Source organism: Ambystoma mexicanum, chromosome 8 (assembly GCF_040938575.1).
Source record: "Ambystoma mexicanum isolate Mex_15411 chromosome 8, UKY_AmexF1_1, whole genome shotgun sequence".
NCBI lineage: Eukaryota > Metazoa > Chordata > Amphibia > Caudata > Ambystomatidae > Ambystoma > Ambystoma mexicanum.
In genome coordinates this window covers 91,126,114-91,153,962 of record NC_090929.1, presented here as the reverse complement: position 1 = coordinate 91,153,962, position 27,849 = coordinate 91,126,114, and the positions used below count along the sequence as shown (strand labels likewise).

Genomic DNA, 27,849 nt, shown 5'->3' with positions numbered 1-27,849 from the left:
TTCTAGCAGGCAGTGCCATAGACCGACCTGGGCCCGGGGTCGTGAGCTGCTGCGCCCCTTATTCCTTGCGGGTCACTGCATGATTGGAAACTGGCCGCAGTGGTGCTCAGCGTTGGAGAGTGCACACCATGGCAGTGACATTGGTAAGCTGCCCCGCCTCCTTGCATAGGGTGCTAGTGGAGTCTGTGCTTTGGCGGTGATAGCACTTATGCAGCGCCCCTCCTTCTAAACAAGGGGGCACAGCAATCCAACCCCCAGGCATGATCTGCTTGCTATGAAGTTGGGAACTGAGCAGAGTGCCAGCCTCATCTGCCTAAGGGAGGATCTGGTTTGATCTAACTCCTAACAGCACTCCACTCGCATGGTGCACTACATGGTGTCTTGTTTTGCAATGTCCCTCGCACATCACATGTGCAGGGGGACCATTCGACTTAAAGTGTACAGCCCTGGGGAAACCGACTGTACCACTTCATTTTTTTTTTATATCTAAACACAGTCCTTACAATGCCCAAACAGGGGTTGGGGTTACAATTAGAACTGCACATAAGCTGTTTGGAGCACTTGGCAGGTTTTCTTTCATGGTGAAATCTCAGGCCAAGTATCAAGTGCATCCAACATGGACAACCTTTTTTTATTTATATATGTAAATATTTATATAGCTCCCACTACCAACTTAAGTTACTAGGTGCTAGCAGCGTAGAAATTGGGTTGGGGATTAGAGGGGAAGAGAAAAACATTCCATTAGTTTGTTATATAAATCCATGTGTGGGAGAATCCAGTCCAGGATGCTGGCAGTGTTACTAAAGGACTATTCGCATTGTTGTCTGGAGAGACGCACATCAGTGACCGCTGAGTAAATCCAGCGGTTTTCTAATGTCATAGCAGACTAGAACTCCAGGTCTCTTGCTGGCACAAGTGACTGGAAGCTGGAGGTTGCAGTACTGAATACACTGTTTCAGCTTTTAGGGCCACTTCAGATGGACCTCTTTGAATCTCCCTGAGTGTTCAGTTTCCTCAAATTTGCAGCTGGAACTCAGACGTGATGTCTGTTGCCTTCTGTTCGTTCCTACTGGTGTTTGGGGCGTGGTACTAGGACAGATTACGCTCCTCCTGCGCACATCCTTTTCGATGACTCCTGGACGAATGTATGGGCCAGCCTCACCCCCTTGACACTCGAAGGAACATTGATTCTTTAGGCCTGAAACATTTTGGGGTGTGGTGGAGCATTCAGGGCCCTTTGGGAAAAGCTAGCGAGCCCTTCATATATAGCTGGGTGCAATCTACTGTGAGATGTTAGTGGGTGGTGTGGGCTTTGTGGATAGTGGGTGCCTGGAACGGTACACTAATCCTGTTTCAGGCACTCTAGCCAATCACCTGGATTTCTGATCTCCCATGCAGAGGAAGAGAAGGCATACCGTACAGTGAACATATGCAAACCCGCTAGTTGTAGCCAGGAATGACGAGGTGGACTGAACTCCTGTGGGTAAGTGTCCGCTGGTATGCAGGATGTCAAAGGACACCAGGGTGGTGACAGCCCAGTTTTCCATGTTCTAGGACTTGCACAACTTGAACCTGCTGCTCAATCTTTTCTAAGCCTGGCTTTGCAGTTAGGATCTATCCAGAATGCCTTTATCCTGCAAATTAATTGTTCCTGTTGTTAAAATATTGTGGTAGATTTTCAAAGTCTCCAGACTTTGAGTGGGAAGGGTACTTGCTAGACAGCGGGATATTCCAAATCTCATGACATGCCAAGTATAATTCCATAACTATCTCTCATCCTCCATTCCCAGGTGATCCCAAGCTGTGCACGCTACTTTGCCCTAAAGGCAATGACAATGTGACATTAAAATATGGGCAACTATTCGTAGCTGTTTGGAAGCCCATTAGGGTATCCTTCATTGATTTAGGCCATTGAGTGCATTGGGTTTTAACGCAAGCAGGCATTGATGAATCCAGTTTCGGCACCCACTCCATGGGAGGCGCTGTGTTGGTGAAAGCATTCCAAGTTGCTGTACACTTGGACATCATTTTGAGAGTGGCAGATTGCTCCAGGGTTTCTATTTTTTAAGGTTATCTGAAGCCCATGGATCAGCAGGTGTTGTATGAGGTGAGTAAGCTTTAAGGGGATAATGGTTGCCTCCCGTCTTGACATTGACTTAAGATTTTCCAAACTTTAGAAAAGCCTCGATTTATGCTGCCTTCCATATTATCTGTTGACATTCTCTATCTTTTGCAGGTGTTGCGGCAAAATCATCAGGAGCTACTTGTCAAAGGGAAAGTTCTGGGCTGACTGGTTTCATCAAACTCCAGTAGCTTTGGCCAGCTGTTCATTTGGGGGTTCATCATTTACCAGTTGTGGGTCACCCTATAACTCGCAGAAAGTGGGGAGCTGATTCAAAGACATATAGTGTATATGAACCTAGAAAAAAGACCTATGGAGTAGGAGGAGGCATGAGAGCACTCATAGCTCTTCTGGCTAAGGGGTTACTGAAATGCCTTCAGATCCAAGGCAAAGTCAACCAAAAATGAGAATGGGGAACGAGAAACATCAAAAAAGTCCTGCTTCCCCCCCCCCCAAATATATGTATAGAAAGGTATACTCTGCAATCTGCATTTTTCAGTGTGAAAGAAATTATTCTCCACTGTGTCCAATGTTGCTATGCTGAAGAGGTTCACAGCAAATGGTTGATATTAGCTACAACCTACATTGAGTGCAGAGAGAGATCTGTATTCTGCAATTCATCCAGTTCATGTCCTGTACTTGTAAACTAGCAGATTAACAATATAAGGTGATCAGATCATGATCATGCACGTCAGGAGTGTCGAGAAAAAACAACGCAAATTCAATGCTTCCCTATTTTCTACGCATGTGATTTCAAATGTATTCTTTTCAGGACCTAAAAAATATATATTTTTTAAAATTTAAAATACATGCTTTCTAGACAGTTGGGTCTTTCTAAATACATTTCATGCTCCAATCATGTCCGACCTACATCTGAGCACTTCGTCTTATTGACCTGAGTTTAGCCAGGTTTCTCTCACTCTATGAAAAATATCGGTTGTAGCCTGCTTTTTACCTGTGATTACCTTGTCAGTGTTCCTTTTTGGAGCTAGTGTGGAAGAAGACAAATGCAGAAACCAATCGCTTTCTAGTCCATTTTTAACCAGGCTTTGCCAGCTTGAGAGGCACAAAGCTTTTAAAGTCATCAATTCAAGTCCAGCTTTGCAGACCAAAAAAGAAGAGATTGCCTTTTCTAATGGATTCCTCCCTCCCAGTGATTCCTAATCTTGGGTATATATCTTCCAGAACCAGCTGCCTTCAGAAACTTTTAGCCGTCAGTGACTGTAATACCGCTCCGCTAGACTGCAAGGTATGCTCAGGACACTGGACATGACATCAGGGGTAGTATATATGGATCTATTGGTGGCCATGACCTTGGTTCTCTTTTTTACCTTGTCACTCAATTGAAACTTGATAAATTCTAGTGACTTTTCTGCGCAGCGTACAGAGCCATGCTGAATCCTAAAGTGGGCTTCAAGCCCTGTAAGTAATGCTACAGACGGATGTAGGTCGTTGCCCCCCCCACCTCACCCGCCACACAACCCACATGATCTGTCTTCAGAGGAACTCGATGTGGAGGACTGCGGTTGTGCCAGTCCAGCATGGTATGGCATGTTCGGAATGTGCCGCTAATCTGTAATTCTTCATTTGCAAGGGCATGGAATGCCTTCCCTGTAAGTCAAGAGACTTCAGAGCCCTCTTCCGAGAAGAGCAGGTCTTTGGAGGAGATGGGAGTGGAACACCATTTGAGAGCGGGCAAACATCAAGAGGAATTCCGCTCACATAGTTATGAACTTGAAGAAAAAAGCAGTCACAAGAGATCACGTTACCGCAGCAAACTGTCTGAATGCCATTCCTCCTCTTTATCTACCCAAATCAAGTCATCCCTACCTTTCCTGGGATGATGAACATTCTTCTAGGGAATTACCACCCTTGAAGGTATCTTTCCCCACCCGCTCTTCTGAACCAGAGCAGCAGAACGAAATCAAGCAAAAAATGCTAGAGGTTTTTGCTAAGGTGCTGGCAGTTTGGTCAAGTGCTGGTGTCTGGGCAAGGCCCCACCGTACTTCAACAAACTGACATCTTTAAACTGCACACCTGCTGACTTAGTTCAAGTGCCGTCACTCAAGACTATTCTTCGCCAACCCTGGACAGCTCGGCCTATGGCATTGTAGCCCCAGTGACTGCTTTCTTCTCTTCAGCCTCTGTGCCGGCCACCGCCAACACCTTGATGGAATTTAGTATGGCTCTAGGGCTTAATTCTTTACTAAAATGATGTGCAGTATTTTTTAAAGTGATCCCCTTGGATCCGGGAGAAGTGTAGGATTTCCTAGAACAACGTTATGACCAGAGGTTGTCCATGCTGTTCTGGCTACCGACCTTCAGGAGTGGGCAGTAATCTGGTTACCCGAGTTGGACTTCATTCAGGCCTCTGCATATGGCAAGCCACATTGTTCTCCCAGTGGACTATCGCAAAAGTAAAAACCCCTGGGCCTGTCGGATGCAGCAAAACCATTGGTCGACTTTGACCTCACTGACATGCTTGACTAACGTCCCTTTTTTAAAAAGTCACTTCTTCCCTTTTTAATGCAGCAGCCGCCCCGGTCTTGGCTGCATGGTTGAACCTGTCCTCCACACAGCTGTGAACTCTGACCTTGCCAAATAGCCTCATCTGCCTCCCACTGATCCACGCTTACAGTACATGTACCCTCTGCAAGGGTCTGGTGGTTCAGGCCTCCAAATTGAGCCAAAATCAGATTTGTCTGCAGCCTTGCCTTGAGGCTGCTGAAAGCCACCTGTATGCTGGCTAAATACCCACTTATATGTGGATTCTGAGTCAGCAGAGGCTCTACTTGCTCAAGATGAGAGGGCTTCCATTCCCTTGTTAATGATAGGAATGAGGTGGCCTGTCAGACCTTCTTGGGGCCTGGACACTGCAAACTCTATGGTAAGAACTATGGGTATGGGCTCTGTCATCCGGATATAGATCTTCATGGATGTGGACATCTGGCTTCCCCTTGACAGGGTGACCCTGTCAGACGGCAGGTGGATGAAAACGTGTGATTCCCAGAGATACTGCAAAATCTAAAGGGTTGACCATTCAACATCTTGCTTCCACACCTACCGTTGATCTTTTTGTGCTGTTTTTTTCCGTCGCCCACATTTTGCACGAGTCAAGGATCCTCTGGTAAGGATGGCCGGTGGCATTTTCCCTGCTAAGGTAAAGCAGAAGAGCACAAAGGGGCACTGTTGCCTCTCCTCTGGGACCCCAGGTCCAAAACCCCTCTTAATCACCTTCACCCATCCCTTTCCATTGGTGAAGGGTTGTCCTTGCACTTCAGTGAGTGGCACCTCACCACTTACGATGCCTTGGCCTTTATAGGTCATCTTGCAGTGATATTGCCTCCCCCCCCCCCCCCCAACAGAATGTCCTCTTGGCACTTTCTCCTCTCCAGACACCCACCTTTTTGTCAACTCCTTGCCAAGTGCACTATAAAGCTGGTGCCTTTTCACAGAAATGGGGAAAAAAACTACTACTCTTTAATTGCTGGTACCAAAAGACTGGAGCCTGAGTCCCATCTTGACTCTGAAGCTTCTAAACTTGTAACTGTGCAAAGATAAGTTCCCGTGGGCCAAATCCTACAGGTTGCAGGGCTGGCCAGTGTCACAGGACCTTGAGGATGCCTACCTAGATGTGCAGAACCACCAAAGCACTGGACGTACCTGAGGTACATGTTTGAGAACACGCCTGCCCTTTGAACAGTCCTCTGCTCAGAGGGACTTCACGATGCTGGAATCTGTAGAAGCTGCACGTCTCGGGAGGGACAACGTTTACATCTTTCCATACCTCAACAATTGGCTGTTTCAAGCCCGCACTGGTGGCAGCCCATCTGCACCTCAGTTAGGGCTTCTCCCTGAAGACTCGGGTAATCCATTCCCAGTCTGTTTCATTGGGACAGTTGTGGACATCTGCTAAGGTAGGGCGTTCACTCACTCCCCCACTCTCCTGCCCCCACCGAAGACATAGTGGGGTTGGTATAGACAAGCCATCTGAAAAATGGAAGTTTGTCCCCAGCTTCAGCTACTGTGTATGCTGGGCCTCACAGCATCCTTCATGTTTGTGTAGCTCTCTTGTGCAGGAAGTCACTCCAGTTGTCATTTTGTTGTCGGATGTCTCGGTATTAGGGGTACATGACTGATCTATTGCACAGTTTCTCCAGCATGGGTGTCTGGCATGGTTTCACATGCTCATCAATATTCCATGTTGTCGGGCTGGGGATTCTCTGTAAAAGAAAAAAGTTGAACTTTCACTTGCAAACTATATTTCTCCTTTAAACCAATCACTGTCCTCTGGGTCATAGTGCCCCCATCCAATAACAGTTGTCTCCCTAAGCCCCTCTCCCAGACCTCTTGAGATTTGTACTGCACGCTTCAGTGTTGGGAGTCCTCGAGTTTGCTCTGCGTGCTACGTTTTTGTGTGTTTTCAACGGAAAAGGTTCTATTTTTGTTGTGAAAGAGCCTGTGTGCGCTCTTCTCCATTTGCTGACAGCGGAGATCCGTTGTCAGTGATTTTTTTTTTTTTAGCACCGCTCAAGGGTGAAGTTCGTTGAAGATTCCAGAAGGCCATCGAGCTTACTCGCCGCCCCCCGACCATGACAGGAGAGGTAGGGAAGGTCCCTCTTAAAGCCCTACACCAAGTGCAGGCTACGGAATGTGTTTGTTGAAGACGACCACCTGCAATGCCTCTACTGCTTGCATCCGGACCAAGGAAGTGGAGTGCGAGATATGCCTCAGGTTCTCCAAGAGGACGACGAGGTATAGGCACAGTTGGCTGGTGATGTGGCTGAACGCCAAGGCTTCTGCCCCGTGCTCCAAGCAGGGTCATGCCTCACCCAGGACCGGCTTGTCTGAGGAGCGGTCTTCTAAGTCCTTTGAGAGCCCCTCATCCGTGGGGGCCCAAGACAAGGCCAAGAACCGCAAGTCCTAGTCCACCGGGTTCTCCATGGAAGTGGGTCCCAAGGTGGACAGGGCGCAATCGACATCCCCCTCCGACTCTATTGCCAGCCAGCAATCGAGCTGCTCTTCGAAAAGAAAGACCTCCAAACCGGCTAAACTGTGGAAGAAGTCTGAGAAGCGGTGGACGAAGGAGAAAAACACCGAACAGCCCAAGCAGGCCCAATCGCCACAGGATAAGACTTAATCGACGATAGAGCTGGTTGCAGCTGCTCTCATGACGACTAAGGGGGCAGGCACTGTGAAGGTAGCCCCCACAGCACAGAAGGTGTCACTGCCCCGAGGTGCGAAACCGCTGCACTGACTTTGGCATAGTTTGCTGGCACGCCGGAAAAGGGAAAACTGCTCAGACCCTGGTTCCAGCCCTCCAGGGGGGAAAAAGTGGGGAGCCGAGGAGGCCCCAAAACAGCCCTCGCAGGCCATGGCCCAAGACATGGAGGTCTCGTCCAGGAGTCCTTACACACTGTCCACAAGGACGTGGAATAGGAGGACGTCGACAGTGCAGGCCTAGTGTTCCGATCCCACCAGCTCAGCTGAAGGATGTGTGTCTGGACATTCTGTCAACCATTCACACATTGGTGTCGGAGATCCAGAAGAGGATGCCACCGGGCCCAGTTCCAACAGTCCCCCAGCCCCCCGATCAGCCTCCAGCGAAAAAGAGGAAGCGTCACCCGACGCTCCCACTTCAGCCTCCACATCTGCATCGGGCCCTCTCCCCCCGAGCGGACACGGGGACGGATACGGCCACGACTACGGACGGCGACGAAGATATTGTTGCAGCGGACGGCAAGTCTCTCCATTTGGATGCGCCACCTATGGTGTCCCCACCGGACAAGGTGGGGTCGTTCCATTCCATGATCGCCAGAGCCTCTGAGCTATTCCAGCTTGTGCCTGAAGAAACCAGGAAGGAGGGTATCTTGTACCAGAGGCGCAAGGCCAAGCCGAAGACCATCATGGCGGTGCCCCTTCTGGACGATGTGTGGGAGGAGGGCCTGGCCCTCATCTAGAACCCTTGCACAGCTCCGGCCAAACGGGATAGGCTGGAGAAGAAGCACTGGGTGCCGGAATCCGCACCCAAGTGCCTGAGGTCGCAACCATCGCCGGATTCGGTGGCATCAGCGGCTGTGAGGAAACCGTTGGCTAACCCGGTGGCTTCGGTCCCTCCGGACATCAAGAGGAAGAAGATGGACACCATGGGAAGGAAGGTGATTTTACACCGCGGCGTCCACCATCAAGTCGGCCAACACACTGGCGGTCCTAGCCAGGTATAACAGTGAGCTGTGGTACAATCTAGGTCCGACTTTGGAGTTCCTCCGCACCGACAGATGGATGCTGGACATTCTCGCGCAAGGACATGCCCATGGATACAGGTGTCCAGGAGCTTCACAGACAAGATTTTGCTCAACGACAAGTTCTGGCGGGCGATAGTATGGTGGGGCGTTCACTCCAACATCGCCCAAGGCACAGGATTCCAGAACCTGCTATACCAGTAGACTGTCACTACAAACACCGGACGTCTGCACGCCAGAGGCCTGTGGTTGCCAGAGGAGAAGGATCTTCATATCAACATCCTGGAGCTTCGGGCAGTGTTCTGGGCCCTGAAGTCGTTCCTCCCGTCCTGAAATACAAGGTGGTGAGGATCTTCATGGACAACACAACCACCATGTTTTACAACAGGAAGCAAGGGGGCATTCAATCCCCGGCGTTCTCCAAAGAGGCGCAGGACGTGTGACGATGGGCCATCGGATAGGGGATGTTCCTCGTCCCTCTTCACTTGGATTGATCTCAAGAACACCATTGCAGACTCCCTCAGCAGGAACTGCACTCCTGCCACCAGTGGGAGCTTCTTCAGGATCAAGTGGACTGCCTGTTTGCAGAGTGGGGCAAGCCCCAGAGAGATCTGTTTGCGACGGCAACAAACTCCAAGTGCAAGAAGTTTGCCACAAGTCATCAACACATTCAGACGGTGTTCATGCAAGATGATACTCTTTGCTCCGGCGTGGCTGAGGCAGATTTGGTATCCTGACCTTCTCAGTCTGTCAACATCACCCCAGGCCAAGCTGCCGGTAGTTCCAGATCTCTTCACCAGAGAAGGAGGCTCAATCCTGCATCACGATCCAGAATCGCTGAACCGAGGACTTGCTCCTGCAGCCGTAGGGTTTGGTGGATACAAGTTGCCTGCGGACTACAGAGAGGTCCTTGCCAAGGGCAGGGTGTCAACATTGAAGTCCTACGGTCAGAAGTGGAAGTGTTTTGCTACATAGTGCCAGTCACAGAAGATAGCCGGTCCGATAGCACAGCGAGTACAACGCTTGTTTTGACCTCTGTGCAGAGCCTGCTGATGCAAGTTCGAATCCCGGCTGGACCAAACTCGGCCTTTCATCCTTTCGAGGTCGATAAAATGACCACCACACGCCATGTGTAATAATAAGCAACGCTCAAATACCTGCGAGTTTGTAGCGCTACATAAAAGCTAAATTATTATTATTATTATAATAATTACCCCGGTGAGGGTCATGGCTCTGCAAATTCTTCCATACTTGCTTTCCTTGGCCAAGGCCAGCCTGGCACACACATCTATCAAAGTGAACCTGGCGGCTATCTCCCGCTACACCAGGTCTCCAGAAAGATCTTCACTGTCGTTTCATAAACTCGTCAAGGATTACTCAACTGACTTTTTCAATCTTTTCCGCTGGTGAAGACTCCTGTCCCGGCATGGGAACTCAACGTGGTTCTGACAAGGCTCATGTGAGCGCCCCTTCGAGCCTATGCATCGGGCCCCTCTCGAGTTCCTCTTGTGGAAAACTGGTTTCTTTGTGGCCATCACCTCTGCCAGGAGAGTGGGTGAGATCCAGGCCCTATCCTGCAAGCGTCCATACCCGACTTTCCACGAATCGAGGGTGGTGCTGCGGACGCACCCCTCTTTCATGACGAAGGTTCTGTCGGAATTCCACCTCAAGAAGCCTTTGGTGTTACCTGTTGTTCCCTGAAACCTTTGTCACCAGCTGAACGGGCCTTGCACTCGCTGGACGTTGCTCATACCTTAAAGTTCTACATACCACACACAAAGAGTTTTTCGAAGACTTCACAAATGTTCGAGAACTTTGGTCCTGTGAACCATGGGAAGGCCTTATCCAAGGCTTCCATCTCCAGGTGGCTCTCCAGCTGCATCATGCACTCTCATCGGTTGGCAAGCCGACCACTGTCCGGCTGTCCGGGAGCCCACTCCACCAGAGCGATCGCTGCGACAACGGCATTCCTGTCTGGTGTGCCCCGGCTGGACATCTGCAGGGCTGCTAAGTGGAGGTCCACGCCCAACTTCACGAAGTTCTACTGCCTCGATAGGGATTTCAGGGAGAAGTCCAGAGTCAGCCAAGCAGTGCTACGCAGCCTGTTCGCTTGAGGTGAGTCTGTTCCAGAGGTAAGAGTTTATTGCTTCTGTTGAGCCTTGCCACCTCTCGTGGTTGTTGTACTGCTATGTATTCATTATTCATGAGCATGTGAATCCATGCAAGACCCATGCTGAATAAGGAACACGTAACTTACCTGTAACTATTGTTCTCCAGCATGGGTCTGGAATGGATTCACATATGAAACCTCCCGCCGCCCCCTCTGCGGCTCTTCTGGTTATACTGCCACTTTATGTGCTTGCCAGATCCAAAGATGTCTGCCAGAGGAGGGGCTTAGGGCAAGGACTGTGTCTGGAATAGGGTAGTATGACCCACAGGACAGTGATTGGTTTAAAGGACAAATACAGTTTGTAAGTGAAACTAAGAAGCCTGATGACCGGGAATATTCACGAGCATGCAAGTCCATGCCAGACCCATGCCGGAGAACAATAGTTACAGTTAAGTAGCCTGTTCCTTATGTATCACAGGTTCTGTGATTCATGAACTGTATCACAGAACCTTCTCTGCTGGGGCCAGCAAGGAAAATATAGTGAGGGTAGATCCTCTGGCACCCTTTGCTGTAGAGGACAGTGGTCCCAGACACCATGCTGAAAGACTGAGAGTGAGGGGAGGGTGGTGCCCTTCCCTCTTAGGCACAAGAAAACTTCAATTTAGTGGAACTGCCGGCCACCGATCTGGCCCTGGTGTACTTCCATGTATTTCCTCAACCAGCGAGGTGGTGTGTGCTCGCTGCCTCGGAGTCTGGAAGCGATCAAGCTGTAGTTCTGGGCTCTCAAAGAATGGTGCATGAATCAGCTGACCATCTTGACGGCACAAAGTACGTAACTGCAGATTTATTGAGCAGGCAGACTTTCTTTTGTGAGTGGGAGCTATGCCAAGATATTGTGGACAAGATGTTTGCCTTTTAGGGGACCCCGCAAGTGGACTTTCAGCTTTAGGGAAGTTCCCCTACGGGAGTCTCTGGGGAATGCATTGTGTAATGTAACGTCGCTCTATGCATTTCCACCAATTTCTGACATTCTACTGGTCCTACGGAGATTGCAACTCCAGACTGGGCCCAGAGGGCATGATGACTGGAACTTCTTGACATGTGATCTGTCCTCCATAATGCTTGGGTGAGGGTGCAACTGCATCAGCAACCTCAACCTTTATGCTTGGCTGTTGAGACTCTGATATAAAGAGTCTGATTTGTCAAAATAGACCCTGGGTGTACTTCTCTCTGCAAAAAGGCCTGCCACCAGGTCAGTGTATGCCTACAGGTGAACGTTTTTGTATTGCTGCAGAGACAGAGGTCTTTATTTTATTTATTAGGTATTTACAATGTGCCTAAACACAATGCGCCTCATTAGGAGTCCGACGGTAACCGCGGCGGTAAAACCGCGGCCGTGACTCCCGGAATTACCAGGGCATTACAGCCCCGGTGTCCCGGGAGTCATGGAGGCGGAATGCTGTTAATCCCTATGGGACTCAATGGGAATGGGGAAGTGGAAACACCGGCACCATCTCGTGATGGTGCCGGTGTTTCCACGTCTGCCTGCAGGCGGGAGGTGTTCAACCCACCGGTTAGACCTGGCGGGAAGATCACCACCCGCCTGCAGGACTCGGGATCGGGCGGTCCAGAATTAACAGTGGCAGCGGGTTTACCGCCACTGTTAATTCCGGACCGCCCGACCCGTAATGAGGCCCAATGTGTTTCTGGTCTCTTAACTTGTCCTACCTAGTCCAACTTGCCTTGCAGGTGCGCACTGTGAAAGATACATGGCTGCTATTTTGGTCCTTAAGAGTTTCCCAGAGCAGGGTTTATTCTTCACCATCACCACCGTTATGCAATTCTTTCAGGGACTGGTTAGCCAAATTTAGTCGCACCTTGTTCTGGGTTGGGACTTGCGTCTTGCGTTGATGTTCTTGATGGTGGCCCCATTTGAGTCCTTTCATTCTTGTTCTATTAGATTGCCCACTTTTAAGATGATTGTCCCGGTTGCCATTAATTCCACTAGGTGGGAGATGGAGCTCAAGACTCTTTCTGTAAAGCCTTAGTACCTGGTTTTCTCGAAGGAGAAAGTGACTCTGGTGGTGTGACTGACTCTAAGGGAAATCCCAAGCTCATTTCAGATCTCCATCTTTTTCAGAAGATTCATCTTTGGGTATTGTACCCTCCACCACATCCAAGCAAGGTGGAGGGGAGGTTTTCGTTGGTGGATCCCAAGTGGGCTCTCAGTTGCGAAGTTTCTAGAATTAGGGCCACCAGGAAGGATGACCATCTTTTCATTGGCAGGGCTGTTACCAAGCAGAATCAGTCTAGGTAGATTGTATTTCAGAGTGCTATAATATGGCTGAGAAGGATGTTCCTGAATGTCTCTGGGACCATTCCAACAGAGGTTTTGCGGCCACTTCAGGTTTCTCAATTTTGGGCATCTGTCGGGCAGCCTGTGCTGTTCATTTTCTCTGTCCCCTCGCCCTCCTCACAACTTCAGATGGTGATCGGAATGTCTTTCAAATAAATGTCAGTCGAGGGATCAGAGCAGATGTTCCAGACCTGCCCCATGTTTTTGCCATGTGTCTTATATTATCTGAGCTTTTGAAGTGGCCTTCGGTTCATCTTTCTTTTGATATTGAATGGTCCTGCTTTAGAGAGAACCCGGATTAATCTTGCATCTTAAGTTTTCAAGCAGCAATGCAGGAAACCTTTTCTCAAAAGCCTAAGTTTACTTGAACTTTGCAGTCTATTTTTGTTCTTTGAAGTGCAGTCTCTGGGATAAAACGTTTCCTAGAGGACCAGCAGAGGAGATTGACACACACCTCCTTTATTTGCTATTCATTCAGATACACAGTTTCTGTATGTTGTGTAGCACTGTCATGCCAGCTTCCAGACCCTTTCAAGCTCTTCGAGACACTGTGTGCATGAAGAAATGCCAAGACAAAGCAGGGCCCAGGCAGTTGCAGTTGGGCAATGTTTCCATGCACCGAAAGAGACAACTGAAAAGGGAGTATTTAAGGTAAAACTATTGAATTTAGAGTGTCCACAAAAGACCTGCACAATGTTAATTGTGTAGAAGTTTAAAGTAAAATAAAGTTTCTTATTAAAAATAGACTTGGCTTGTTCAAAGATTGGGTGTGGGGTATGTTTGGAGGAAAGTGCTGCTAGTGTGTCCCCTCTTTCCATGGTAACTGTTGTTGCAGAATCTGCTGCGTATTTTGGGAAAACTGCAATTTGCATACAAACATGTTTTGCATTTTTTCATTTAAATATATTGACGGTTGATATTTTGACCATGTGCAATGCAGTTTATTTGAAGTCCTTCTTTGTGTGCTTTAATTGTGGTCTGCACCATGGCAATTGGTATTTAGATATGGATTTACAATATTTGAGTTGAGATTTTGCTTACAAAGAAATGTTAACTGGCACCTATGAGGTGCATGGGAGCCTAGCAGATGACTGTATGTGGGCAATAACTGCCAGCAGTGTGCCACATTCAGAGCCGTCTGTTCAGTGTCCTGCATATCATTTCTTCTTTTGTAAACCCCCCTTCTTTTACTAGTTGCCTTGGACCACTGCAGCTCAGGTTCCTTTCTTTTCAAAGCCTCCCTGGAAATAGAAGGCTCCTGCATTGAGGGCCATGGGGTTCTTTTTTTCATCAGCAGCTTTTTTTCCCTCCTTTTCTGTGCAGGTGAAGCTTGTTCATGCTCTAACACTTTGTGTTCGAGTTTGAACAACTTCTCAACTTCTGGCCATGCTTGGGGGGGACTGGGAAGCTCCCAGGTGTACAGAATAAATGCTTAGAGGCCTTGTAGCCCATATCCGCCTCTATTAATTATCTGAGTGGGAAATGTAAAATCCTTGGACTTCAAGCCAATTTTATAATTTGTTCCCAAATCAGTTCAAGCGTCAAAAATGTAAATGACTGCTGGAAAATTAAGTAGTGTTTTCTTTTTTTCCCTTTCAGGATTGCACACTATTTGTGATGTCATGGAGCCTGGAACAAGCTCTTTCCGCGTGGACTTTCCAGATTTCTCAAATACCATTTTGCAGAAGTTGAATCAGCAACGTCAACTGGGCCAGCTGTGCGACATCTCCATTGTGGTACAAGGCCAACTTTTCCGTGCCCACAAAGCAGTCCTTGCAGCTAGTTCTCCCTACTTCTGTGACCAGGTTCTTTTGAAGAATAGTAGGAGAGTTGTTCTACCGAACGTCATGAATCCAAGGGTGTTTGAAAATATTCTTTTGTCTACGTACACTGGACGTCTGATGCTTCCTGCTGCTGAGATCGTAAGCTATTTGACAGCTGCAAGCTTTCTTCAAATGTGGCACGTGGTGGATAAATGCACAGTGCTCTTAGAAGGTAATCCATTTGTGCTTTGCCATAAATCTAACCAGAGCAATCACCAGTCTCCAAGCAGCAGCAGTTATAACATCCTTGCTGAAAGCTGTGAGTCTGGTGTGGTGGGACAGTCGGATTTCCAAAATCGAACTAACAAGCAAACAAGGGTTGTAGACCATGAAGAAGAAAGTCCAAAAGATGATGAACTCTCATCTCAAATAACAGAGCAGGAGTACCTTCCAAGCAATTCTTCCACCGAGCATGATCGACTAAGCACTGAGATGACCATTCAGGATGCTGAGGAAGGGGCAAGTGATAGCACTGAGTTTCCGTTCAGTAAGTTGATATACAGCAAACCGAGCATCATGACCCATAAACAATGGATACATGTCAAGCCTGAAAGGTTTGACCCGAGCTGTGATGGTGTTGAGGTACATGCTGAATTTGAGGAGCATCTCGTCTCCGAGTCCATAGACACACCTCAGAAAGAGCCAGCAGTACCATCCTCTGGTGCTGCTGATGTTCCCGATACAGTTGGCAAAAAGGTTGAACCTTTGGCACTGCGGCGAGAAAACTATTATGACGAGCAAGTGGATTTCTATGGTGCTTCCATGGAAGAGTTTACCAACGAAAGAACCGAAGGAATGCTTGATCCTGCTGACCAGGATAACCTTGCTGCAGCAGGATATGGAGACGGCGTTGAAATGGCAGCAGGGACTAAAGAGGAAACCTCCCAATCTGAATTCTCGGCACTTGTTTACAAACTGTACCCTTGCCAGTGTGGCAAAAGCTTTACACACAAAAGTCAGAGGGATCGTCATATGAGCATGCATCTTGGGCTTCGCCCTTACGGCTGTGGCATCTGTGGTAAAAAATTTAAAATGAAGCATCATCTTGTAGGGCACATGAAGATCCACACGGGCATCAAGCCGTACGAGTGCCATATCTGTGGGAAAAGGTTCATGTGGCGGGACAGTTTCCATCGACACGTAACATCCTGCACAAAGTCCTACCAGGCTTTGAAAATTGAACCAACTACTACTAAAAAAGAAGTCTTGGACTGAGGTATCCAGATAATTAAGCAATAAATCTAATACAAAGGTGTGCTAAAATAAATGAAAAACACGCCGTGAAAATGAGAAAGTGTTTGGTACTTGCTCTCGTTAACATGACCTTTGAGGTAGAGTTTCCTTGTTCAGTGTGTCTCCCTCCATAATTATAATTACTGGAGTTATCATTCACATTGCAAGTTCCTATTCCTATTCCTATCCCTATCCCTATCCTTCAAATGCACACAGCACACCTTTTCTTACTCACCAAGACTGAATTGCCAGTCGCCAAGGGTTAGTGGCAAGTGCACATTATGAGGCCGGTATTTATTTCAAGACTCCATTTTTTTACTCGTGGTAGCATGCAGAATGCCTCACATTTCATATTTTATGAAGACTGGTTCTGTTTTGACAAGTTATTGCAATAGAGAATTTCAAGCGAAAGCTGTTTATGAACCATTGCTATATATAGCAGTTAGCTGTTAAATCCGCTCAGTGAGCCTGCTGTAGACATTGGTTTCTAACTGGAATAGCACAGGTTTTTTATTCTGGTGAATTGAGCATCTTTTGTCTTTACAAGGTGTTTTATACCATTGGCATGTGTTAATGCCGGCAACACTTTTTTTTTAGTTTTTTTTTTAATGTAATTATTTGAATCCTCACAAAAATATATATGACATCATCACTGAATGTGGAAAACATGCTAACCCAGATCTAGTGAGAAATAGTCTTGTGTATCTTGACCATCAATGTAAAATGTTTGACGTTTCTGCATCAAGCACTTTCCCAATCTTTACGGAAATCAATTTCCAGGATTTATTTTCTCCACCCCTTGAATTCCCACTTTAGCCCTTTTCTTCCATCAATGCTCGTCCAGTGTCCACATTTTTGCCCAATACATTTTTGCTTTATTTAGACGTGTGCCCAAAAAAATGGACTGAAGTCTAGTTGTATATTATACATTCTAGATGGACCATGTTCGTGCCATAATTGTGTTGCGAAGTGGAGTGGTGAGCTGTTCCTTCTAATTTATGAAATGCATTTCTTGCAATGTACTACTTAAGACTTTCTTTCAAAATCATCCAAAGATTGTATCTCATTTTTGCATATCATTCTTTCAAAAATACTAGGTGAGTAGAAACATTATTTGCCAGGTACGTTTAGAGGTTTCACAAAGCTCAAACATCTGTAGTACTGGTTTAGGAGCACTCAATTTTGTGAACTTGGTGTCTGATCAAGCAAATTGTTCTGTTCCATAGGGACAATGGAAGCCAGACTGAAGTGTTAAAAAGAGTAAGCAAAAAGGTACCTGACATTTTATTTCCTGACTCTACAAATGTTCTTGCTCTTTGATTAACATTGGAAAGCTAATCCATTTTTGGATCACCCAAATACAATTTCAGTGTGGAATAAAATATTAAAATGTTCAGACTTAAGACATCCACAGCAGGATCAGATAAAGGGAATTCTTGAAAAACCTTTTTAGTATTCTTAACTGCCTTGTATGTATTGTACATGCCACATATTCCTACGTCCTGTCCCCTTTTCTCCATACTTGTGAGATATTCTGTCCTTCGGTACGGGACCGGTGCACTTTTTGATAGCATCAAAAAATATTTGCCCTTCTTTTATTTTTACACTAGGCTAGCACATGTGGCTTTAGCCCCACCTTCCTGAGCCCCCTGTACCAGCAAATTGCCCTTCAGTCCTTTTCTCAGTGCAATCAGGATCGGACACACTTAGCATCACAGTTTTCTGGGGGTTTTTCTTCCCTGGTTTTGTCCTTCAGGTTTGTCTGCCTACCCCTGTACCGCAATCGTGTTCTTTTCCTCTGCCTATGCCGGATCGTATGGGTTTTGCCTCGTGGGCTTCTTGCTGGCATCACTAGGCGGCAGATCTTCACATACTCGACTTCTAGTGCCTAGGCCCAGACCATCATTGGGATGCGTGCTTCTACTGCAACTCCTCAGTCCGCACACTCGAAAGAAGGCTTGTCAGGTGGGAAGAGGTCTTCCACAGTCTTCCTCCGGTACACCTGTGAAATTTCATTGACTAAAAGAGGCGTCGCCTGGTAAGTACTCTTCTTTTCAGGGCAGCCCGTGCAGGTGACTACTTCCCAGGGTCATCCGGTTCTGCGAAGGAGTCCATGTCTATCCATATCTGGACGACTGGCTCCTCAGGAGTCACTGTATAGCAGCGGCGCACGTGTAGTTACTACCTCAGCTGCTGTTCAGGTTGAGTCTGTCTGTAAACTGGAGAAAATAATCAATGACGGTCTTGCAAGACCTGATTTTTTTGGGGGGGTGGTATTCGATGGAACACAGTTAGTGCCAAGGTTGAAGGTGTTCGACCTATAGTCTGCCCTAGACTGGGATCACCATATCAACTACCTTGAACTTCTAGCAATTTTTCTTGCCTTGAAAGCTTTTCTGCCCAGTATCTCCCACAAAGTCGTTTGGATTCGGACTGACAACTCTGTTGCAATGTTCTACGTGAACTAACAGGAGGCACCAAATCACTGCTTCTACTAGACCTAGCCATTCAGATTTGGGATTGGACAGTGCGACTGCACTAACTCTAGCGTTGCCAGGGTTCGCCCTGAGGTTCCCCAAGTGGGGTCTAAACTGCACACTGAGTTTCCTCAGAGGAGCTAAAAGTACCAGGGTCTCTCGTGAGGTTCCTCTAAAAGGGGTTAAAAGAAGCACCCGCAAGGCAGAGGTTCCCCTCATGGACTAAACTACTACCTGCCAGTCTGAGGGAGCGCATAGGTCGGATAACTGTCCAAAGTCCTTAATCACTGGTTCTGCTGGGGAGCCCTCAAAGAGGGCTAACGATCACCTCAAGGCTCCTAAAATATCAGCCAAACCCACCATGACTTCTAACAGACTTGACAGGCCGAAACCCAACTTGGCTGGCCTACACACTATTTTGGACCTGTCCGATTTCAATCTTCACATCCCCCAGAGCAATTCAAGATGATCACGCCCATGCAAATCTGCTCCTTCCTTATAAGGGATGATTGGCCCTGTGTTGTAGATCTTCAGGATGCGTACCTACATGTACCAATATGGCCCCAACACTGCAAATACGGGGAGAACATTTCCAATACCGAGTCCTCCGCTTCGGTTGAACTCAACGCCGAGTCTTTACAAAGATGATGGTTGTAATAGCATATTAAGTAGCTTTGGGTTTTCACCCTAAGTTACTAGGGTAATCCAGACGTGGAACCCTTGCTCACTGTTCTTAGAGAGGCACAGCTCCACCTCACAGACAAGGCCCAACCAGGCCGAAACACGTGTCTGGGATTGCTATGTGTACTCTTGTTCAGAAGAGAATTGCCTGGCATTTCGGTGCTGGACTGATATGTAGTGGACATTTCTCTTCTGTGAAAGGATGGTGAGCTAAAGACTCTGGGACTCTAACCGGGGATATAGGCCGGTAGAGACACTCCCAGGACCCCCCTTTTTTCTGTAAAAGCAGCAGTCCTGGTGCTTTGTGGAGTCCATGTCTATCCATATCTGGACGACTGGCTCCTCAGGAGTCACTGTATAGCAGCGGCGCACGTGTAGTTACTACCTCAGCTGCTGTTCAGGTTGAGTCTGTCTGTAAACTGGAGAAAATAATCAATGACGGTCTTGCAAGACCTGATTTTCTTTGGGGGGGTGGTATTCGATGGAACACAGTTAGTGCCAAGGTTGAAGGTGTTCGACCTATAGTCTGCCCTAGACTGGGATCACCATATCAACTACCTTGAACTTCTAGCAATTTTTCTTGCCTTGAAAGCTTTTCTGCCCAGTATCTCCCACAAAGTCGTTTGGATTCGGACTGACAACTCTGTTGCAATGTTCTACGTGAACTAACAGGAGGCACCAAATCACTGCTTCTACTAGACCTAGCCATTCAGATTTGGGATTGGACAGTACAGAATGGTATTTGGCTGCAGACAGTGCATATCCCGGGCCAAGAACATAGCAGCCGACTCCCTCAGTTACAAGTAACGGACCACATGTGGGAATTAAATGATCAAGTTCTGTCCACATCTTTTCTGATTGGGGGACTTTGTCCCACGGCTTGTTTGCAACACTCTCCAACAAGAGGCTACCGTTTATGCTTCCAGGGAAGGCCTGGGTTTGGGTTCCCTTGGGGATGCACTGGCGTTAAAATGGGACGGGATGTCAGCATTTGCTTTTCCACCTCCCCCATTGATCCATTGGGTGGTGCGCGCTGCCCTCAGCTTCAACAACTGCACTCTAGTCTTCATAGCACCCTGGTGGCAACCAGGTTCTGGTTGCCAGAGCTAAACGTCTATCAGTGTACCCTCCGATCCAGTTGCTGGAGAGTCCCAGTCTCTTGCTCCAGATGAGCAACAGGTGTGGCATCCTTGCCCACAATCCCTCAGCTTGGCGGCCTGGTTCCTGAGGTCTGGTCCCTAACATAGTTCAGTCTTTCCGAGGAAAATGGGCGCATCATCCAGGCAGCATGCAAACCCTCCACTTGAGCTCAGTAAAAGAGCAAATGACTCCGTTTCCATCACTGGTGCCTAGATAAGCAGGTTGATCCTCATTAAGCCTGAATTGATTGCATCCTTCCTTTCATATCAGACCTTTCATCTACATGCATTCATATACATTCATGTCGAACATACTTGTCTGCTATTGGTGCTTAGCTTATCACTGGCTCTTGTTTGTTCTCCCTTACGAACCCAATAATAAAATGGCATTTCGCTGGTCTTCTACACCGGTTTCCTCAAGTCAAGGTGCCACTGGCCAAATGGGACCTCAATGTGTTGCTCAACGCGCTTTGCCCTAAACCCTTTGAGCCCATGGTGACAGTGGAGTTGAAACTGGTCACCTGGAAAAACTGCCTTTCTGGTCGTCATTACTTCAGCCAGAAGAATAGGGGAGCTTCAGGCTCTCTTTTGAAAAACGTTTCCTGGCCTTCCATAAGGACATGGTGGTGCTCCGCACGCACCCTTCCTTTCTACCAAAGATTGTTTCAGACTTTCATATTAATCTATTTCCTTACCTGTGTGTTTTCCAGATCTAGCGTCGGACACCGAGAGGGTCCCGCCTATCCTTGCTGTTAGGAGGGCTCTAAAGTTCTATCTAGAAAGAACTAAAAACTTCAGAACCTTCTCTCATGTCTGTTATGTTTGAAAATCAGAAGGGAACACAGTCGTCTAAAGCCTCTATTTCCCACTGGATATACTTTGGCATTTCGGAAGCTTACACAGTTTAGGAACTACGAGCCCCCATGGGCATCCATGCACACCTCGTGCCGGGAAAAGTTGCTGCGTTAGCTTTTCAAAAATATGTTCCTTTGGAAACCATCGCAAAAACGGCCACTTGGATGCTCAGTTCAGCCAGGCTTTTCTTGGGGACCTCTTTAAGTGAGTTTATCATCCAACCAGTCTATACATCAATGCTTGTGAATCTGCCACAAGTATGGAGGAAAAGGGGGCATAATGTAGGAGTAAAACAAACGTTACTCACCGTAGTGACTAATGTGCTCCTAGTTCATCGTCCCCTTTCCTCCATACCCCCCCTCTAAAAAAGTTCTAAAAAAGTTCCCTCATATTGCTAATATGTCTACCGACCTTGTGCATAGAAAAGGACTTGCGGGCGATGAGCTGGGTGTAGCTCAGGGATGCAGGTCTAAAGCCACAAGCGGTGCGTGAAAATAAAAGGACAATATTCATTTTTATGCTATCAAAAAGGGCTCCGGTCTTGTCCCGAAGGACGGAATATCCCACAAGTATGGAGGAAAGGGGACTATGGACTAGGTGTATGTTAGTCACTACGGTGAGTAACTTTGTCTATGCTATCGTGTATGTTGAAAGATGTTGTTGATTCTAAGAGTAGAAGCACTGCCCCGATGTATTTGTGCCTATTGCTTAGAACTTGCATACTTAAATGTTCCTGCCTGTTAACTTGTATTTTCTGGACCGCTACACAATAAGTTAGTGCGTTTTTGTAATGATTTTTGCCTGATTCTGGAAACAGTCGGCTGTTTAGGAGGAGCACTTTTGTCGATCAACCATATAAGGGGTGGTTGTTTGAAGTGCTAGACCTAATTGTGTAGTGCATATTCTCAATGTGCCATGTCTACACAACAATGAAAGCTGTTTGTTCACCTGAGATGAATAGTAATGAAGATAAGGTTTCTGTTTAATGGCAAGTACCAAACACTTAATTCAACAAATGCTGCCTTTTGTCTTTGCAATAGCATTTGGATACATATTTGTGTTGGGTTGCAGTTAATGAACATGGCTCGACTGTACTTCGACTTGTTTCCTAAATATTGAAATTGTTAATTTTGACTGTAGTTTGCAATGCTTCCTATACTACTGTAGTCATATGACCTTTGTGCTGAGTGTCATTCTTGGCATCTGGCTTAAAGGACCCATTTGTGGCAAATGGTGCTAAATATTTCGAGGGAGCAAGTGCCATAGGGTATATTCAAATGTGTGTATGGCTTCTATAGGGCTTGCATTTTCTGTACTGAAGTGGGTGTGCTCTTTATGGTAAATACTGCTAGCACATATGGCTACAGAACGAACTCATACAGAAGCTAAACCATTGACAACGTATGGGTTCTGCTGTGTTCGCTCTAAGCTCTCGTCCGTTAATGCTCAGCATAGTGCGGCTGGGTGCAGAGTCAAATGCTCATCAACTGCAGTGACTTGGCATGATGCCTTCTTGAACAATCAAAATCTGTATAGGACCTGTCAAATCATATGCCTAAATTAGAACTACTGTACATACTATAGTTACAAATGCACAGATGGAGTTGAGGTTTGGACACATTATCAATGTTCTTTAACAAAGTTCAACAACTGAATGTTTTCTGCTTTCAGGTTTTAGGAAATCTGGTAAAACTGCTAATCAAGACCGTGCTGTGAAAACCAGTCAGACCCAGGACATGGGCAGCCACGGCCTTGCAGCACCCGATATTGTTGTGGGCATATAGTGCACCCATTTCTTCTGTCTTATTAGAAATAAGTAGACGGTACTAAAACAAATGTGAAGCGTATCCGATGATCGATTTGTGTTCCTGTGTATGACCCATTGTAAACTTGGTATGTTGATGTTGCTTTGTGTAGACTGACCTAATTTATTAATTGCCCATTTGCTTTTTTGTAAAATGCTGTGTGTCCTCTCAATGTATCGTTGCAAAATTAGCACTTAAATGTACTTACCAGAACTTAAATTTCTTATTGATGACATGAGAAAACAGTTTGATCAATTCTCCTGTGCATGTGCTTGCCACCAGGGCAGCCGCTGAAGTGTTCTCTTCTGGGTGGTTGTCTCCTGGTTAACTCCTGTACCTTCACCAGTTCAAGAGCCAGTCATTAGAGCAAATGCACAGCCTTTCTCTTGCACATGGGCCCCCAATGGAGGCAACTCTACCTTCGATAGTCCTGAATCAAGTGAGACAGCAGTAGCCGTCTCATGTGTATCGGTCATTAAACTGAAAAACTTGATGCAGTTCTCCTCTTCTTGTTCCAGTAACTACCCAATGGTGTTACTTAGTGTATGGTGCAGAAGCCTGGGCATAAGGGTTGGTAATTGGGTGTTTTTTGGCAAATTGCAAGCATCTCTCTTTTCCCTAAAGAAAGCTGTGCTCTTTGTTAATGTAAAGCAACCATGAAATATTTTTTGGGATTTTTTAAAACCCAATTTTCGGTTCCCTAAATGAAGGATTTTGCTCCTTCCTATACAGCAGCGCTAATTTCATACAGTTCCTGATCTATTTGACTTGGATCTGAAATGCAGTATTACATCTAATAGAAGTTCTTGGTGGCCTATGTATAGCCTCCAACGTATGCAAACAGGCAGGGCTACTGATTGGATTTGTGCAACCTCAAACAAAGAGACCTGTTGGCGTTAAACTTTTCCTGCCACATTGACCCTCCTTGCAGAAGTAATAGAATTTGTTTACAAGGCCAATCTGGCACCTCATTGGTTCCTCCTATCGGTGGCATCTACGGGGAGTTGAGAGGCTGCATCCATTTCTTTCATGCAAGAAGACTGTTCCCTTATTTAAATTCCTAATAGAATCAGCTTTTTTTGCCTTTGTATTTGCAACATGCCTTTTGGATGTTTCCACTTGCTGTTCAGCCAATTTTGTACACAGCCTTTCTTTTCAATAAATATATTTGGCCAGACGTGCTCTCCACTAGATATGGTGACGTGAACAATGAAATCTTTCATCTGGGAGGACAAATGTTTTTAACCAGCAAAGATGTGTGTTCTAAGAAATTTGTTAGAGCGCAGCCTTCTCCCACCCTGGCTGCAGATGGATAACATAAAAATACAAATCTGAAAGTTCTAACATCTTAGAACAACTGTTCTCCCCGTGTTCATGCCTTTTGCAGGTCATGAATGATCAAAACATTCCTGTTTCTCGCACTTCTTTCGTTCCTTCTCGTCTAATTCATGAAGTTTTGATCATATTCTTCCATTCACTCAAATGCTTTTAGCCAAAGAGCGGCCACCTTCAAATTACTGAGTGCATATTTCGCTAATTTCAACCGAACTGCCATGAGCAGAATTCATGGACTTAACTGCACACATGGGCGACAATGCAAGTTCAGTAAGAAATGCTGCAGTCCAATCTGGATTTGCATCACACACCCATCTGGTGAAGATCAAGTGTACTGTTAAATCTGCCATTCTGATAGAATCACTGCAGTCAGTGAACATAGCCAACTTAGAGCGTACTTCGTTTCCTTTTCTCATCTTATCAGGCCATGGCATGTGTCGTCCTCAGCTGCTTTTGAATGCTTTACCTTTCCCTTTTTGTACAGCCTCTTATTGCTTCCTTTCTCTCCTCTCTCAAAGCTATTTCCTCTACCTAAAATGGAGAATCCATGATGGTAGCACCTTATTTTACCCATGTATTTGTTGTACTGATTTTGTTCAGTGCTTAAGCATAATTCTGAAAAATCGGCCGCTTGAGATATGGGCTCTATCAGAATGTAGAGGCCCACATTCCTACTTCACTCTGTGCTCTCCACTGCATTGCACAATTATTTGTCCCTTCTTGGTTATGGTATCCCAGTGGCTTCTCTTTTAATCACTCCTTTCTGTCATTCGCCCTCCAAACCTGGCTCTTCTCCTCAGGTCTCTTCTTTCCTAGTACACACCAGCTGGGTGTTTGCCTTTTCCCTCTTTGGACCCCCATTCGGAGTAGTCTGTGTTTTCGGGTTCCACACATCTTGCGGGTGCACTGGCATGCTAGACCTCAAATGGTTTTCAGTCTCAAATTAGTCATGGATAAAGCTGTCTCTGCAAACCAATCTTATACACCACTGCCAATTCGGTAACCCTACTGATCTTGTGTCTCCAGTTCGTCCCCTCTGGAGTGAGTTATTGATAGCCTGTGGCGCGTAACTGGTGCATCAGAGCCGACGCGTGGCCTTGGAATACTGGGGAACGTAGTGTTTCCAGCCAAAAATTATTGTGCCAGGAAAAGCCTTTGTTTCACTCAAACACCCGGTAATAGTACTTCCCCACAATTTAATCAGTATTAAGACTAGTATATGCTTAAGACACACAATCGTAGGCACATTTCAGAATTAAAAATAATTCAATTAAAAATCGTTCTAAAAATAATCTTTAGTAGCTATCTTCAACTAGGATTCTGTTAAAAATGTTCTTCCTCTCGGTAAACTTGTTAAGGCACTAATTTAGTAACTAGCAGCTGATACAAGATCAGGTAACTCGTTGACGCAAGCCAGTTATAGCCTGTGGCGCATAACTGGTGCGTCGGAGCCGACGGGCGGCCTAGAAATGTTGGGGATTGTAGTGCTTCCACACAACGATTGTGCCGGGAAAAGCCTTTGTGGGTTATTCATTTCTAATAGTTGGGAATTAATTCATGGTACTCCTCAACCCCTAGGCAATGAACTTGTCTCTCTTTTGTAGTTTCATTTTGGCCGAGCATATCCAGCATTTGAATGCTACTGATGCACGGCTTGTCCAATATATAAAGAGAGCCATGCCAGGGCCATTTGAGAGGGACATGTAATTATGTCCCTTGATTTGAATATTTTGCAAAGCTTTAGGAACACTTCCAAGTCCATCAGCTGATTGTGTAGGTTTTCCAGTAGCTGAAAATGATGAATAGCCTGTGTATTGCCGATTCAGCGGAGTACAGCGGTGAGTAACATGGCCAACTTTTCTCTGCTTTGCTGTTTAAATAGACCAATATCTTTATTGATTTGCAGCTTGATTCATGTTGGTCCAACTGTTTGTTTATTATTTTTTTTTTTTAAGGGAGCCTTATTGAGCATGCAAAATGATTGCCTGCTTCACAGTCAACAGAAATCTACTTTGAATGTGCAAAATCAGTTCTATATGTTGCCCACAAAGTACTTTAATGTACTGGCATTTATCGTGCCACCCATCCTCTTGCAGCTCTCGGCTCCACTCTGCGAGATTGCGCTGAAGAGCGTCCTCTCTTCCCACCTTCTCCTCCTCTGTGTTGCATGGAATGGGGCGTTTCAACTCTTCACCTCCCAACTCTTCCAATGTCCAACCCACCACCAGCCTCTTACCTTTTTCAGGACTTTCACTTACTTTCTTATAGTCCGCATGGCCATTATGACGCTGACGTCGGTGCTCTCAAACGCGGCCTGCTCCAACTCGCACATAAACAAATACACACCATAGTTGTGGCCCCATTACTGTGCAGCAACTGTGGCGCAGTATCAACATGCACTGCAATTGCTGTGCAGTAAAGGCATGTCACCACAAAGTGATAGCCTTCCTGACAAGGGAATGGCGAATGCCAACAATATACAGCCTGTTCTACTGGTGTGAAAATTAACTATTCAGTGTGCGCTCTCTTGTCTCTATACAGTGGTCATATTCTGCCAAATTCCTCAATACGATATTGCTGCATAATCTCAAAACAGTATTTTGGCCCTGTACAGAATTGGAGAACCTGGAATACCACAGATCATGCTGTCATAGTTTTTGTTAAATCATGTTGACTAGTTTCCAGAACGTTTTTTCATCCTGTCCCAGCTTTATTAAATGTGCATGAGTACAGCACTGTATGAACACTGCACAGAAGGCTGCGTTCTATATTCACCCATTGTTTGATGGTGTCAAAAGGTTTTGTGGAAGTGGATTGGCCACAGGGTTGAGTGGGTTCAATTCTTGGTTTTGGACGCTTATATTGTTGCATCGTGCTCAGGAGAATGAAATAGTTGTAAACAGATTTGCTTTCTTAACAATGAATTGTAATCCAAAAGTTGAATCTGTTTATTTAAAGTGACATTTTCGTATTAATGTTAAATGTAGATAAATTATCATGCATATGTTTTCCATTGTTTTGGTAAGTGTGGAAACTGAAAGCTAGCTCTCAAGTATTTTATGACGATGTTCAATTTATTGAAACCTACATGGATAGTTTTTTCTGCCACCCAAGCTTGTAGTTGAGTGCTCCATTGGTTCTTCTGAAGGTGATTTTGCGTGTAAGGTGTCATGTACTTTAAAGAATTGTCACTACTTTAGAAATCTTCCCTTCTAGAATGGATCGTTTGCTGCTTTTCCGACAGTGTTGATTTCATGTTGAATATCATATTCATGGATGGAATAAGCTTTTAAGCAAAACCTAAAATAGGAAATGTTCTTACTGTATGTATAGATTGTTTTAATATATATTTTAACATACATGTAAACTTGTTTTGCACAGAACTCATTGTTTTTCTCATCCCCGTTAGCCCATATGATATAATTATATTTTTATATTTTACTAAATTGTGTCCGACTCTTTACTCTTTTGTTTTGTAATCTTTTAATGCTGAAAAATCAACAGATCCCACAATACACCTCCACATAATTTCCAGTTTCTTAAAAGCAAGAATGTGGACCATCCAAATATCTAGTTTCATACAAACCCCTTGCATATATATTTCTTCTCGGTGCTTCTTTTGTTACCCCTCTAATAGAAAATGTTAAAGAAAAAAGACATAAACGTTGACG

The 27,849-nt window shown here is 46.0% G+C and overlaps 1 protein-coding gene across 5 annotated transcripts in view; it reads left to right on the top strand.

Moving 5' to 3' along the window:
• ZBTB43 (zinc finger and BTB domain containing 43) overlaps nt 1-27,624 on the top strand; it is a 194,102-nt gene extending 166,478 nt beyond the window's left edge. For 4 of the 5 annotated variants that reach the window (XM_069609381.1, XM_069609383.1, XM_069609382.1 and 1 more), the window contains one exon: nt 14,430-27,624. In XM_069609381.1, the coding sequence (XP_069465482.1) occupies nt 14,453-15,868 (1,416 nt within the window). In that variant the 5' untranslated portion in view covers nt 14,430-14,452 and the 3' untranslated portion in view covers nt 15,869-27,624. The remainder of the gene's footprint in view (nt 1-14,429) is intronic. The other variant, XM_069609384.1, reaches the window with a different exon arrangement.
• The last annotated feature ends 225 nt before the right edge of the window (nt 27,625-27,849 follow it).